Source organism: Zootoca vivipara, chromosome 5 (assembly GCF_965207765.1).
Source record: "Zootoca vivipara chromosome 5, rZooViv2.hap1.1, whole genome shotgun sequence".
NCBI lineage: Eukaryota > Metazoa > Chordata > Lepidosauria > Squamata > Lacertidae > Zootoca > Zootoca vivipara.
The window spans coordinates 31,999,651-32,015,927 of NC_142588.1; the positions used below are offsets into that span (position 1 = coordinate 31,999,651).

The 16,277-nt window shown below is 38.5% G+C and overlaps 1 protein-coding gene across 1 annotated transcript in view; it reads left to right on the plus strand.

Annotated features, from left to right (window-relative positions):
* PTEN (phosphatase and tensin homolog) overlaps positions 1-16,277 on the plus strand; it is a 54,484-nt gene that overhangs the window by 21,316 nt on the left and 16,891 nt on the right. Inside the window, exons 2-5 of the mRNA XM_035137353.3 lie at positions 997-1,081; positions 4,152-4,196; positions 7,912-7,955; positions 8,838-9,076. Of these exons, the coding sequence (XP_034993244.1) occupies positions 997-1,081; positions 4,152-4,196; positions 7,912-7,955; positions 8,838-9,076 (413 nt within the window). The remainder of the gene's footprint in view (positions 1-996; positions 1,082-4,151; positions 4,197-7,911; positions 7,956-8,837; positions 9,077-16,277) is intronic.

The window sequence follows — 16,277 nt, forward strand, 5'->3', positions numbered from 1 at the left end:
ATCAGGTTAAGTACAGACTTCCGGAACCAATTGTGTACTTAAATTGAGGTACCACTGTAGAGACTAGAACTTAACAAATCAGAACATTTTCTTTTCCCTGTGTTTATATGCTGATTTATATGTACCTTCATGCACACAAAAGAGCTGAAGGACAGCTTTCAAGCTCCCAGGACTTGCATTCTGCTCCCCTGTCTTGTGTGTGAGAGGCTTGGAGCCATATGATGCTGTGGTACAGGAACAGGAGGTGTTCTATATCTCTTGGCAGCACATGCAGCCACCCAGTCTCTTACACTCAAAGCTTGCCGAAGTAGCCCAAATGGACAGACTGCTTCTGTTTGTACTCCACAGATGGTCTGACTGGAGCAAGGTTGCAACTTTGGAGGTTCTGGTGAAGGGAAGGAAGCACCCTGGATGTGGAGATTCTGCACCTTTTCAGTAATCTGATCCTTGCAAGGCTGTGTCTTGGCAGCTAGGAAACAGTAGAGAGCAACTAAGTCAAACTTAGTGGTCAACTGTGCATAAATCATTAGATCCATGGTGGCTGTTATGATGATAGGAGCTGCATGGATATGAAACAGTTTCTTGACCCTCAAGCTGAAGGGTAGACTGAATAAAATTGTGAGTTACTGTTGTAACACTGCTGGATCTTTCAAAATGGTAGATCTTAATTTCTCTCTATTGAAAACAAGAACATTCTGCTTCCAAGTAATTGTTACGATTACAACATATGTGAGCAATCCAAGGCCCTCAAAGACCTTCCCTATGGGTTGGCAAACCGCCACCTATGCCCCTGCATACTCCCAGTCCTGCTCATCTTAGCCTGCCAGACAGTTGTTTCCCTGGTGGTGGAATACCTAGAACCCTTTTCTCTATAGCAAGTGTCTGAAATGGTTGCTTAAATCCAGTCTCTATAGTTACTTACTTGAAATATTTAACACTGTATGTACTATTTCACAATGTTACTCTGTAAATATTTCCCTTAACTTGAATATTCAGATATTTATCCAAATATAATTGCAATGGGTTTTCCTGCAGAAAGACTTGAAGGAGTATACAGAAACAATATTGATGACGTTGTGAGGTAAGAATTTGTGTCTGTGCATCTTAATGTCATCTGGGAGTAAATGTATAAATATGAGATTTCTTGGGGACAAAATGTTACATCCCTGTCTGTATGTTCCCTTCCACCAGGTTCCCCATTTCTGAGATTATCACATATTTTATTCAAATGAGAACTAAAACAATGTTTTGGTATCTTTTACAATGCAGTGTGCTTTTTCTCTACCAAATCTGAAACAAAATCAAATATTAAGATTTGAAGTTTTAAGGTATTTACTTAAGTATTACTTTTTTACATGACAATATATCAGCATTATGTTTAATCTAGCTAATGCATTCATTGCTACTATTTTTATTTTTGTATAATTTTGCAGTTTGGTGTCAGTTCACCAAATCTAGTACCTCTGAATTCATCTATACACTTAATAGCCATATTGTGTAAGGCAGAAATTAGTTGACAAGTTTGGCTGTTAATTCTCTAGCTCTTCAATGAACGTTTGCCTCTCTAATTTTAATCTCTGTTAGTATGTGAAGTTTGTGTATTAGGTGTAACATCAAATTCCAACCCCAGTTCCCTTCACTTTTTTCCTAATCCTCCTTCTTCCATGGCAGCCCACAGATAGCAGTTCACACGTACAATAGATGGAAGAAAGGGAGGGGGTGACAGAACAGGAATGACTTCATGATGATTTTATACAGTCTTGTTCCTTTTTTGTAATTGTTTTGTGAAACTCTAATTCAAGTATTTACCCTCCCAAAAATTTCCACCATAAATTACTTCTAGGGTGACTATAACAATTTATGTTAGCATTATAATCTAAAAGCTGCAGTAAGACAGCTATACAAAGTGCTGGTGATAAAGAAGTATCATATTTTAGTGCTGAAAGGTGAAACTCACTTTTTTTGGGGGGGGGAATCATATTACGTTAGACTAATATTAAATATGGATATAAGCATGTAAGTCCTATTACTAATCTTTAAACTAAGTAGATGCTTCTATGAGATCAATTGAGTTAAAGGAGAATTTGATGATTTCTGAAATATGAATGTCCATGTATCTCCAACATAGGCATTTCATTTTCACTTGTTAAAAATGGGGGGGGGGAGAGAGAGAATAGGAAAATACAGTGCCCTGGCATATGTATAAGCACTTGGAGCTCTTTGGATGTTGCAGTTGCATCTGCACATAAAATTACAATCTTTCACGAAGTGATTCAGGTGTTTCCACCTTCGTCCAATTTCTCATTACCTACCACAATCTCTAGCACATACCTGCTTCATATATCATATACACAAAATGTTCCTGGCCAATAAAGGTTAGGTGTTGATTGTGTGAGAAAAATGTATGGAGCAGAGCATCACAATAGCTTACTAAGCTTGCATGTCCTCATATTGGTGGCTACTATGCAGTTCTCTAGATTTTTATTAGTTAGTCGTGGTTGGATATGCTGGTTATCTAATAGCTTTACAATGGAGCACTTCTTTATATTTAGCAAGGAATAGCCATATATGAGTTAATTCTTTTAAAAAACCATTCTTGCCCATGTAGGTGTGCCGCTTCAGTAGCTGGATAAGAATGAGAAGTTATTTTATCAGTTCAGTTTTGAATAATCAAAAAAAGCAGAGGCTTATTGTAACTCGTCCAAAAAATAATACTAATAGTCTTATTGCAGGAATAAGCAGAATAGACTGCATGTAGAGTGGCTATGATATGTTTTCCTTCCTTTTTGTCATTGTTTGAATAAGTACTTGGTGCTTTGAAACTCAAGTATCTTGTGTATGAAAAATATCACCTAGGCTAGCTGTGTTAAGGATTCATTTTTATCTAAAAAATTTTTTACACAAAAAGTAAAGGTAAGAAAATTGCAAATATTAGCACAAAACCTTTATTAACACCTTTAGTAGACCAACCAAAACAGCTCAGATTAAAATATTTTGCAAGCTTTCAAGTTCTCCAGAACTCTTCACCAGACTACTTGGTGAACAATGCAGTTGAGCGGAGGAGGGAGAATATTTGGCTGCTATTGAAACCATAGAGTGAGTTTCTTGTCATATTTTTAACATGAAATGGTCAAGGAAATAGCAGATACTTAAGTGATATGCAGGTATCAGGGTTTTTAAAAAAGAGTTTGAGAGGTATTGATTCATAAAGCTAGGTGATGTTTTTGCAAGATATACTTATATCTATCTAAATAAGTTGGTGAATTTTATCAGGGATGTTGGTTTCAGTGGCCTTTGTTACCCTGTAAGTGAAAGAGCCATATCAAAAGTGGTATAGTGCCAATAACTGTAATGCTTTCTGCTTAAGGTTTGGACCCTTGCTAAATTCTTGTTTGCTTCCTCACTGTGGGCTCGCTTTGTTCCCTGTTTTGTGAGAGCAGAGTACTGGGGAATTGTGCAAAAGTGAAAGTGTGCATAGAACAATAGGCAGTGTTTCTCATTGGTTATGCAATGAGTAGGGATTGATTATATGAGATTAAGGGTTGCACCAGGCATCCCCAAACTAGGCCCTCCAGATGTTTTGGGACTACAATTCCCATTATCCCTGACCACTAGTCCTGTTGGCTAGGGATGATGGGAGTTGTAGTCCCAAAACATCTGGAGGGCCGAGTTTGGGGTGCCTGGCTTGCCCTTTCCCAATTGCATTTATTTTGCAAATTATTTGGAATTAGGCTATTAATTTCGTCTGTGATTAACTTTCATTGCTTTAGTTTTCCTCATCTAAATTGAGGTTGAATCCCTTATTCTGAGGCAGATTCTATGAAATCTAAAATTAAATGCCAATATTAAAGAGTACTAATTCTTACCCTTGCATAGAACAATAAGGCCATCTTTAGAACAACATCTGCTTTAGTTTCTCAATAAAATTGCTTTGTGGAGTTAACTGCAATTTTAATTTCACACTCTTTCCCACATTAGTAATTGTGAGGAAACATTTGTTCAAATTAAGGGCAGCAGCAATAGTAGGTACTACATACACATCAAAATTGATATCAACATTTAGGTGGTGATAGATGTGTCTTATCGAGCAACTATGTAAAATAATGATGTCAAATATATGTTTGTGTGACTTGTGTGTGTTTTTCTTTAAGGTTTTTGGATTCAAAACATAAAAACCATTACAAGATATACAATCTGTAAGTATACTTCTTACATATACTGACCCAAATATTTCTAATAGAGGAAATTAAGTTCCTTTTTATATGAGAGGTAGACCTAAAAGATATTCAACAGACTTAAACATGAAAAAATGCTGAATGTAAGCATGGTGAACTTATTTTGTAAGGGTGGTGGTGTGGTGCAGTTTAATGTTACTTGGGCTGCTTTAAATAACGTGGCAGAATGCCTACCTTGCAGCCTGTAACCTTATAATAAAGTGAAATTATTCAGGCAGCTTTTGTTGATTTTATGACATTGTCACATTGAAGCAAAATTGTTATGTGTTTCATTAAAGTTTTTGTGGAAAGACTTAGTTTGCTATTCTTAGGCTACATTTTATATATTGAATTCTTTCAGATTTTGCTATATAGTTAAATTTCATGTCAAGGATCCTAGAGTAAACTAGAAAGAAACAGATGTACAACATTTTTATCAATTGAAATATATATATAAAGAAAAACATTATATAAGAATGACTACATCCACACATGATACTTAGGTTCCAAATTTGATTTTTAAAAATCCAGAACAGTTTATCATTTTAAAAAAGTTTTTTTTCAAGCTGTTAAATGTTTAGGATTTTTAATAAAAGAAATGATGTAACATTTCTTGATGTAACAGCTAGAGCAAAGAAAACCGATAAAAAAAGCAGCAGCCATCAGTTGCCCATTAAAAGCAACAACTTAAATTTACATTCATATGGGAGAAAGTGATCCCTGAAGTACCTAAGGTCAAAATCATTACGGTACTTTGAATTGTGCCTGGGAAGTCAGTAGGACCCAATAAAACTTTTTCAACCCAGATGTAATATGATCAGACCAACATGTCTCAGTCAGTAATTGGACTGCCATGTTTTGAACAAGCTGGAGTTTCTGAACAGTCTTGAAGGCCAGCCTCACATACAAAACACATTTCAGTAAACTAATCTGGATGAAGAAGAAGCAGAACTGCAGACAGGCCATCCCTGTCCAGGAAGATCTGCATTCGATTTACCAGCCTAAGTCCTATATTATCAGGAGTAGCATGGGACCACTTAATTGGCTTCTTCCAATGGCATTCTGCTAACATTTAGACCTTAAAACCACTTGTGTAGTGTGCCAAATTATGAGTTTGCCATCTTGAAATAAATGCAGTGCACTCACAGCCTTTCTTAACTTGTCTTACTATGTTGTCATAAGTTTACAGCAGCAGTGGGAAACATTTGACCTGCTGGGCCATTTTTCTGAAACCACACCCACTTGCCCCACATCTGACAGTGCATGCAATGTGGGGCAGGTACTGACATGATCAGAAAGGAACAATCAGGAGCTTAAAATGAGCTCTCTGTTCTTCCTTTGCTGGAACAAGGTGTATTTGTCCTGCCCATATGCTGGTAGGTGTGGGGAGCCTGTCTTGTTCTAATAGTGTCAAGTGGTTTCCATTGAAACAGCTGATAAAATAGAGGGGGGAAAGCTCAGTTTTAGCAGCAGTTTCAATGCAAACCACTCGGTGCTACAGGAGCAGCAAAGCTGCTTATGCTGCAGTTCTCAGGTGCCTAACAACCAGCTGGCTTGAGAAGTACTATCCAGCTACATTAGGTGGGCGTGACAACCTACCTGTCATCCATCTTTTGTCATAATGAGATCAGATGGTTGACAGATTGATTGTCATGCCCCTCCATCAAAGTTAGCCAGCAGTTTGGGGTCAGCTAAAGAGCTGGCCCATTGGGCCAAAAAGGTTTTCCACCCTATGTTACAGGAATAAGCCTACACAAGCCTCAGACTTGTACTGTTCCCGTCTGTCTTCCTAGTTTGTGCATGCACAGAGAAAATTGAAAACTTCCCCTCTAGAACTAATTACAGTGACATCTTAATTCTGCAAACTGATTGGTTTTAACTAAGAATATCAGTGGCAAAGCTTTCTTCCTTTTTTGTGTTACAGGTTCAGGTTATTGTTCAAGTCTATAATAGCTGTTACTGCTCCAGAATATTGCTCAATAATAGTAATTAAATTTGGTGGAATAATCTGCTTGATATTTTGATCTGTGGAGCTTTTTTTTAACTTCACCTATTTCTACTGGCTTTAAATGTATTATCTATGTGGTACTTAGGATTGTCACTTGGATACTGTACGCGGTGAACTTTTAATACCTTTTAAAAAACTCCATGGTTGATTCAAAATGTTGCATTTCATAGGCTTCCTTAAATGCAATTTCATAAATTGGATAATATATACAACTTGCAATGAAAGCATTTTTTACAACTCCAACCATATTAACTTTAGAAGAAATTGCACACTTTTCAGTAACTGGCTTCATGACAGCTGTGGTATTGATCTAGCACAGGGATCAACAACCCAGTAGGTGTCCTAGACTCTGAGCTTTCATTTTTTTAATAAAAAAAGTCTAGCCCTCCTAAGAGGAAAAATTGTGGAGCAAAATGTGCAGGTATCTTTAAAGTGATTAGTGTGGCTACCTCCCCCCCCCCCCCCCCGGTAATGAGAAATGCTCCCTGTTACTAAACAGCAACAGCATCTCTCTCTTTCTCTGTGTATATGGTCTCCAGAATCAGGACCAGCAGCTGACTTCCCGTGATGAGCATGTCAGGGGTGGTGTTGTGTTATGCCATGCTCCTTCCATAACTGCCATAATTGGCGCTCCCAGCACTCTCAAAAATGTGCCTTTCACCAGGGCAGATTTCAATCTAAAATTCAGAAATGGCTTGCTGGCCAGTTGAGAATGTTACTATTATAAAGCAGTTTACCAACAGCCTGCTGATTGGAGGTGGAGGACGGAATACAGCATTTGGTTTTTGGGGACCAAATATATACATTGGGTTTTGTAAACCTATGGGGTACTATTAAATCCACAGTACCATTTGTAGTGATCTTAAGGAAATTGAAAAAGTTGTCTATCTTGAAAGTATTGCTTTTACCCTCTATGCTCCTCCTTTACAAGAAATTTAAAGAACTAGTTTTGTGCTAAGTATCTGTAGACATAATGAGTACCTAATACATAGCAGTCTGCAGGGTCATATAGACCAGGCACCTCAAACTGCGGCCCTCCAGATGTTTTGGCCTACAACTCCCATGATCCCTAGTTAGCAGGACCAGTGGTCAGGGATGATGGGAATTGTAGTTCAAAACATCTGGAGGGCCGAAGTTTGGGGGTGCCTGATATAGACCCACAGGAACATCTGTGTATGGTTTTCAGTTTTCTCACTCATTCCAGGAGGGATAGAATTGATCCCCAAAACTATAGGAAAGAAAAAAAAGGAGCATTTCACTAAATAAAAGAGTCTTCTAAAATGTCGTATGGCAATATAATAGAAAGGGAACCTCCATCTAAATCTGTTCATAACAACTTTTTGAAGTAGGCTTATTAGGCCAGGAGTTGGTGGTCTGACAGAGCCTGAAGTGAGCTTCATGAGAGCATGGAAATGTGGATTTGGTTCTCCCTGATCCAATCCTGATGCCTAACTGTTACAGACTCACCCTCCCTTCCATATCTGTGGACTTACGTGCATCACATATTTATTTATATGGCTTGAAGAACACCTGAAACGTCTGGCTAATCATATATATAAAGCTTAATGGAAGTGTTGTTTCTAATATGGATATAGTATTAGTTAAAAATGTATTCGAAAATGATAATTTTTCTCCTTGGTAAGTAGTTCTGTTGAACTTGAAGTTAATGTATTGCAACTTTTATTTCAGATGTGCTGAAAGACATTATGACACCGCCAAATTTAACTGCAGAGGTATGCCTGTTCTTCCATATATTTCTCCTAAACTAAGAAGCAAAATGGATTGCAAGCACTTAGAGAGGAATGTTGCTATTGTAGCACACCACAGATTTCCTATTAGTTTGATATCCAGTAATTTCTGTGTTGGCCCCAGACAGTAAATAATTATTAGGAAAGGAATTAATCTTTTCAATGAATCAATTTTTTCTGTTCTATACCATTCAAAATTTATTCGGAAGAGACTTGTGCTTGGCAAGGATTGGCATTCCTATGTATGATTACTAAGTACAATGTCTGCCATTTGCATAAAACACTATGTTTTCTCAAGTGTCAGTCGCCAGATGTCATTATGACATCAAATGATTTACTTGTGGGTCCTGCTCACCTGTCAAGTTAACCTGCAGAATGGAGGAAGATAAAAATCTGGCATACCCAGCCAAAAAGGAGCCCCATCCAAACCCTGTGTTAAATGGTAGTGAATACTTTTTGGATATAACTGTATGGCTATAACAGGCTGCTCTACGTTTTTATATAATTTATAAAAATTTTGATAATATAAATTACTGATTTTCAGTTTGCTCTGTTTCATTCCACGACCAAATTATGACACACCAAACTGTGTAGGCCATGAACGGCATATAGTAGCCCACATGTGACTTAATTTTTTGCTGCCTTACTGGGATTCCCAAAGCAGGGAGATTGTCAAACACTTGGCAGGTCATAATAAATGCCTGTTGGGCTGCATTTGCCATGGTATGTGACAAATTGCACAAGCCTGTTATGGATGATTGCTTATGTAATTTGTATAAATCCTATAATGATTAAAACATCTAATATTGATATGTTAGATTTAACAGTAATTTGACTCTTGACTAATCATTACACTCTATTTTATAGTTGCACAGTATCCTTTTGAAGACCATAATCCACCGCAGCTGGAGCTTATCAAACCTTTTTGTGAAGATCTTGACCAATGGCTTAGTGAAGATGGCAGTCATGTTGCAGCAATCCACTGTAAAGCTGGAAAGGGACGAACTGGTGTAATGATTTGTGCATATTTGTTACATCGAGGAAGATTTCAGAAGGCACAAGAAGCCCTAGATTTCTATGGGGAAGTAAGGACCAGAGATAAAAAGGTAAGAAGCTTGATTTTGCTACATATGCATTATGCCTTTATTTGTAAATCAGTTGTGTAGGATATCTTGAAACTGGTGGGTGGTTACTTTTTAGTTTGCTTTTTTTGACATGCTTATGTTTATGCCATGAATGTACAGTAGTTCTAAAACCATGTTTTTAGATTTTTTTCTTCCACAAATGCAGTCAGCAATCTTTGCCAATAAAACATTAAATATTTTAGCTTCTACCTCCACCACAGAAGTGCATAGTATGAAGAATGCAAAACACTAACTGACTTAGACATGTACTGTATCCTGCTGTGTCCTAGGCACTTAGCGATTTACCCAAAAGCACAGATACTTATTCCTTAAGATCCACAACATAGGCACCTGTGTAATTAGAAGAATAATTGGGAAGTAAAAAGTCCTCCAACCCTACTTTAGCTTGTTTGTATTCTAGGTCTCCAAGGCTTAAAAGTTCCCATTTTCTAAACTGGAAATGGAGTACTTGCTGGTCTCCTGATGTTATTTGACTCCCAACTCTCATTGGCCCTAGCTGGTGGTGAAGGATGATGGGAGTTGTAGTCATACAACATCTTGGAGGGCATTGAGTTTGTAATTTCTTCTTTGAAGACATATATCCTCCAATAAAAACAACTTTATTTCTGTCCTATCAGGAACTTATGTTGGAATTTATGCTTCTTCTCCACGTGTTATCCTTATGACAGTGAGTAGCTGATAGTGAGTAGCCCAAGGTAGCTGATAGTGAGTAGCCCAAGGTCACCCAGGGAGCTTCATAGTTGTGTGGTGATTTTAAAACTGGTCTCCTACATCCTAGTCCATTTATTATCCTTCCATGTTCTGGAAAGGCAAAGAAGTGAATACATTGGGGTGGGGTTTATATTATCAGTAAGGCTGAAAGTTTAGGGCGTGACCTTTTTTAACAGTTCAGTTTGGCACCTTTAAACAGTTCAGGCTCTGGTCCTATCTGGGAGCCATCCCCATGAAATTTAGTGGGTTTACTTCTGAGCAATGTATGGTTATTATGGCATTAACACACACTAGAAATTGTGACAGCAGTGACCCCTTCTAAATGAAGGTTGGGCACTTTTCAGTTTTGTTAGGCACTAAATACAGTCAGTTTGCGACCGCCTCCGTTTGCGACTGATTGGTTTGCGACCGCTGCAGACCCGGAAGTGTTTATATCCGGCTTCCGCGGCGCGCAGAAGTGCTCTAGTGGCGCTTTGCGCACGCGCAGAAGAGCCCCTCAGTTTACGGCGAACTCAGGGAGCGACCGGCTGTCCGGAACGAATTGCAGTCGCAAACCGAGGTATGACTGTATGTAACTGCAATGCTTTAGTGTCCACACCTTTGCAAGAGAGGATGGGATAAAACCAAACAACTTGTCCCTGCCCATGTGACTTTATTGGCTTCACCTACATCACCTCTTTGGTCATGTCATGTAACCATTGCAGTGAAGCACTTCCTCTTTCAAGTCCATTATTTTCAATAGACCTCTCACTTCTTATTTCTCCACCTTTCATGTTTGGTGGAGGGGAGTGTGGATATACTTATTAATGCTTGAGAACTTTCCACCCACAAGTTTGCTTATCTAAGTGCAAACTGCTCTCTCTCTCTGGATTTCTTGATTATTTTTCTCCTAGGGTGTCTCTATGTATAATACTTAATAGTGATTCATCTTGATCTTTGATCAAAGTACATGCACTGGCAGGTTGGGCTTCCCATTTGCTCTGGACAGTATGCTGTGGTTGATATGCCATAGTGAAAAACTTTCTTGGCATATTTAATTTGAGTACCACACGTGGAGTTTGTTCTTCCATCAGTCATAAGTAAACTCTTGGAACCAATAGTTAAGATTGTACAAGTTGTGACCCTACAATATTGTTGCTTTGGCACTTCAGCCAGTCATATTAGTGGATTTTCAGCTTTGTATGTTAACTCTTACCTGCTTTTAATCCACTAATTTCATGATTTCCAGCAACAGTTACTTACAACATTTTTCCTCCTCTAAGGTTTCTGGGGAAGAACATGCTGTTATGCTTGAACTTGCAGAAAGTTTTAGCCATCAATATTGATAGAATCAGATCCTCCCTTAAATTTCACTCCCTCTTTATTACTTACGGCAATGGCAAAAGTTAACACATTTGATTGTAAGTACCGTATAGTTTAAGGGACGTGGGTAGCACTGTGGGTTAAATCACAGAGCCTAGGGCTTGCCGATCAGAAGGTCGGCAGTTCGAATCCCCGCGACGGGGTGAGCTCCCGTTGCTCGGTCCCTGCTCCTGCCAACCTAGCAGTTCAAAAGCATGTCAAAGTGCAAGTAGATAAATAGGTACCGCTCCAGCGGAAAGGTAAACGCCGTTTCCATGTGCTGCTCTGGTTTGCCAGAAGTGGCTTAGTCATGCTAGCCACATGACCCGGAAGCTGTACGCCGGCTCCCTTGGCCAATAAAGCGAGATGAGCACCGCAACCCCAGAATCGTCTGCGACTGGACCTAATGTTCAGGGGTCCCTTTATCTTTACCGTAGAGTTTGGAAACTAGCATATGTTTCTACTGTTAGGGATATGAGCTCAATTTCAACATCCAAAAATGTTTGTGCCACTAACATACCTAATTGCTTATATCTGAAATATCTTTCAACTTGTTATTATCTTTACTGGTTGATCAGCTTTATTTGGTTCTGGATAACATTTTTTGCATCTTGATAGACCTCCCTGCACTGTACCTGATCAGTACAGAGGTAGATGTAAGCATTTTTGAAGTTTGGGTGCAGCAATACTTTGTTCTTTGAGTACAGAACTTGCATGGTTGCTTCTTGTATCAATTTGGTATTATTTGGACATGGTTACTTTCCATTAGCAAGTTGAGAGACCTAGACTGGTAGGGGCATAGTCTGGTGTGTGAAATAGCAGTGCTTGATCATCACAGTATATCAGTCTTTATAGAGCTGCTGAGAGGTGGGAAAGCAGTAACCCTATTCAGATTCACCTTGAAAAACATGAGGCATCATGGTGCTAGTGTTCTTGTATAAAGTCTTATATTAATTGTGCTAGCATTATAAAATCCAAGGAGCTGTATTTAATTATCCATGATCTCTGAGCAGGCAAGGGCTTCAGGAGGTAACTGGAGTTCTTTAACTTTCTCTTCTTCCACAGTATTGCACCCTATGAAGAATACTGGCTTCTCCACTGCAATATATTTCAGAGGATAACAGGGTTAATCCTCCAAGCTACCTTTCTTAATAAGATGCATCCCTGGAAGCTCTTTAATTCTCTCCACCTCCCCATCCCCTGGTAGCTCTGAATCTCATAACTATTTCTTTTCACATGGGGTCCAGTAACATTTTTTATGCTTTCATTTACCGCTGTGCTGTGCCTCTCCCAACCGCGGCTCCTATGCCTGCTCTTGCGAGCAGCAGAGGCGGCAGCGGAGGGACGAGCGGCCCAAAAGGAGCCCTTTCAGGCTGCTCCTTCCTCCTCCTCTGCCTTTGCTGCTTTGAATATGATCTGCTCAGGCAGTGTCTGGAAGTGAGTACCTGCACTTGTTATATGGTCACAAAAAAACACTGGATGGCATAAGAATGTCTGGTTGCTTTGCTGTTTATGACAACTTGGTTGCACAAGGGTAAGGGGTTTCCCCACATGTTTATATTTATTTAACAAAAATTATAGCTACTTTCTTAGTGAAACAATCTCTAGTTGTGCTTATTAGAGGTAAAGTTCCTCCAACAGGATTTAAAGGTCTGCCTATTGGGAGAGGGACCCAGGTGGCGCTGTGGTTAAACCACTGAGCCTAGAGCTTGCTGATCAGAAGGTCGGTGGTTTGAATCCCTGTGACGGGGTGAGCTCCCGTTGCTTGGTCCCAGCTCCTGCCAACCTAGCAGTTCAAAAGCACGTCAAAATGCAAGTAGATAAATAGGAACTGCTACAGTGGGAAGGTAAATGGTGTTTCCATGTGCTGCTCTGGTTTGCCAGAAGCGGCTTTGTCATGCTGGCCACATGACCAGGAAGCTATATGCCGGCTCCCTCAGCCAATAATGCGAGATGAGCGCACAACCCCAGAGTCGGTCACGACTGGACCTAATAGTCAGGGGTCCCTTTACTATTGGGAGAAGGGTTTAAGAAGTACCTTGTATAACTAAGTTTCAGTCCTCCTAATATCAATTAATACGAACTATTATAACTACAGGTAATGATGAGCAGGGTATTCTAAGGCCTTATGCAGAAAAAATCTCTGCTGATCGTGGATAGATCAAGAGTGAGCTGGTTCGAAAGTCCTTTTTAAAGCTTATCCTGGTCATTGTTGTTATTATTACATTTATTACACTCTGTTTACCGCTGTGGGCGGAGAAGGAATGAGCAGTCTGAAAGCAGCCCTTTCGGGTTGCTCCTTCCTCCTCTGCCGGTTTGTGGTGTGGTGAACCAGTTTATACTGGAGCCAGTAAGTTTTCCCAGTTTTGGGGGGTAAAATTAGGTGCCTTGGCTTATATTCGGGTTGGCTTATACTTGAGTATATATGGTAGGTCCCTGTTCTCTGTAGTGCTAGTTCAATACATTTCCTGTTGATCTTGCTCATGGTAGAGGAGGGGGGAATGTGATACGTATTTGGTATTGTGACATAAGGAATTTATTTTAAATACAGTGTTTTGCTTGAAGCCTTGAGGTTTTTGCAGAATTGAGCTGCTTTTTAAAGGGTCTAAAAAGGTTCGGAATTAATCTTGCTTTAGTAGGCTGAACATCAGAACAAATGGAAAATCTCTGAATGTTACAGGTATCAATATTTTTCTCTTCATTTGGAATGCAGAATTGAGGGAACCTTGCTGGATTTGGATTGTGTGTATACCCTCAGAAGTGGATGATTAAGTCAGTGTTATCAGAGTTGAGTTGTCATTTTCAGTACATTAATGTACAGTACTGCTGTTTAGTGATTTTCTACAGGTGATATCCCTGGTTCAACATTCTGGCTTGAGGGTTTTTTTTGTCTGAAGTTTTAGTGTTGCATTTATGTTTGGGGACAACAAGAATGACTTACAGCTTGAAAAAGAAATCAGTTATATGTGAAGAAGAATCTGGAGGAGCAGTGTCCCCACCCCAACCCCATGGTAAATTGTGGTAGAAAATATAATTGATACGAACTGTGAAAATTAATGAGAAATTTTCCAGTGATTTTTGTTTCATTTGGATGCAGTTTGGCAAGAGTGACTCTGAACACTTTAAGTAACTAAACCTGAATGTATTGATGTTCAGCACTGGTTAAGGTCAAAATGATTTTCTAAATGTTTTGGAAAACGTTTATTGAATATATGTAAAATAATTGTGTACAAATGAAAACGCTGGCAGCATTAAGATAAATTCAACAGTGTAAATAAGTTTTTTTTAAAAAAATATTTTTATTAAAGTTTTTTTAAGAACAATACAAATTACCAATAACATAACCGATTACATTTCCCCCTCCCCCCCTCCCTCTCCCACCCTCTAAGGACTTCCCTCAGCTCCCCTCTCTGGTTTGTTTGTACATATTATTCTCAGCATGTTATAAAATTGTACATATTGTTGCCTTATCTGTCATGTGTTCTACTAATAAATTGTGAATGTTTATTCAAAACCTGCCAAGGAGTCCAGATCCTTTTGTTGTCTTTTTAAATAGTTTGTAAAAAGTTCATATTCTTCTTTGAAGTCACGGTTGTCCTTCTCACGTGGTTTATATGTCAACTTTGCCAACTCCGCATAGCTCATCAGTTTTTCTTGCCATTGTTCTTTCATTGGGATTTTCTCATTCTTCCATCTTTGTGCTAACAAGACTCTTGCTGCTGTTGTAGCATACATAAATAACTTATTTGTTTTCCTTGGTAGGTCTTGTCCTAGAATCCCTAACAAAAATGCTTCTGGTGTTTTTTTTTTTATAAATGTCATTTTGAACATCTTTTTCAATTCATTAAAGATCATCTCCCAATTTTTTTTACTTCTCTACATTCCCACCACAAATGATATAAAGTACCTTCTTCTTCTTCTTCTTCTTCTTCTTCTTCTTCTTCTTCTTCTTCTTCTTCTTCTTCTTCTTCATTTCCAACATACCGTATGTTTGACCTGGTTTTTTTTTACATTTTTACCATTTTTACTGGTGTAATATACCACCTGTACATCATTTTCATATAATTTTCCTTCAAAAGAGAACAATCTGTAAATTTCAAATTTACCTTCCACAATTTTTCCCAATCATCAAATTGTATATTATGTCCTATATCTTGCGCTCATTTGATCATAACCAATTTGACCTCCTCGTCTTTCATTTCCCATTCTAGCAGAATGCTGTATGCTTTCTTCAGTAGTTTTGCATCTTCTTCTATAACCTCCTTTTGAAATCTAAAAGTTGTATAGCTAACCCCTTTTTATCCCCCTTAAACATCTCATTTAATTGTCTGTAATGCAACCAACTCTGAAAATGATCTTTAATTTCTTCATAGTCTTTTAATTTCCATTTTCCTTCTTGATCTTTCAATAAATCTCTAATATGTAGGCCACTTTCCCTTTTTGCCAAGCGGTTTGAGTAATGAAGCTTCTGTTGGTGATAGCCACCAAGGTGTTTTTTTGTTCATTATACCTTTCCCACACTCTCATTAATAATTTCCAAATTATATGGCTATAAAATCCTTTATATACTTTCCCTTTCCCACACCATAAGTATGCATGCCATCCAGATCAGTTGTCATGTCCCTCCTTCCAAATCTAATGCTCATTCCTTTTCCAGTTTTATCCAGTCCCTAATCCAGACCAAACAATGCAGCCTCATAATATAATTTAAGGCCTGGGAGGGCAAAGCCTCCTCTTTCTTTTGTATCTGTAAGTATCTTATGTTTAATCTTTGGCCTCCCCCCCCCCCGACAAATTTGGAAACATCCTTTTGCCATCTTTTGAGGCGATCCTCCTTGACCATTACTGGGACTGTCTGAAAAAGAAAGAGCATTTTTGGCAGCACGTTCATTTTTATTGCCGCAATTCTTCCTAATAGGGAAAGGTTCATTCTTCTCTATATTTCTAGAATCCTTTTTATCTCACACCATACTTTCTCATAATTGTCTTTATACACATTTATATTTCGTGTTGTTAACCATATCCCTAAATATTTTACTTTTTTATGACTTTCTATCTCAATTCTTTGCACCAAATCTTTTTTCTCTTCTTATTTTAATTTTTTTCACTA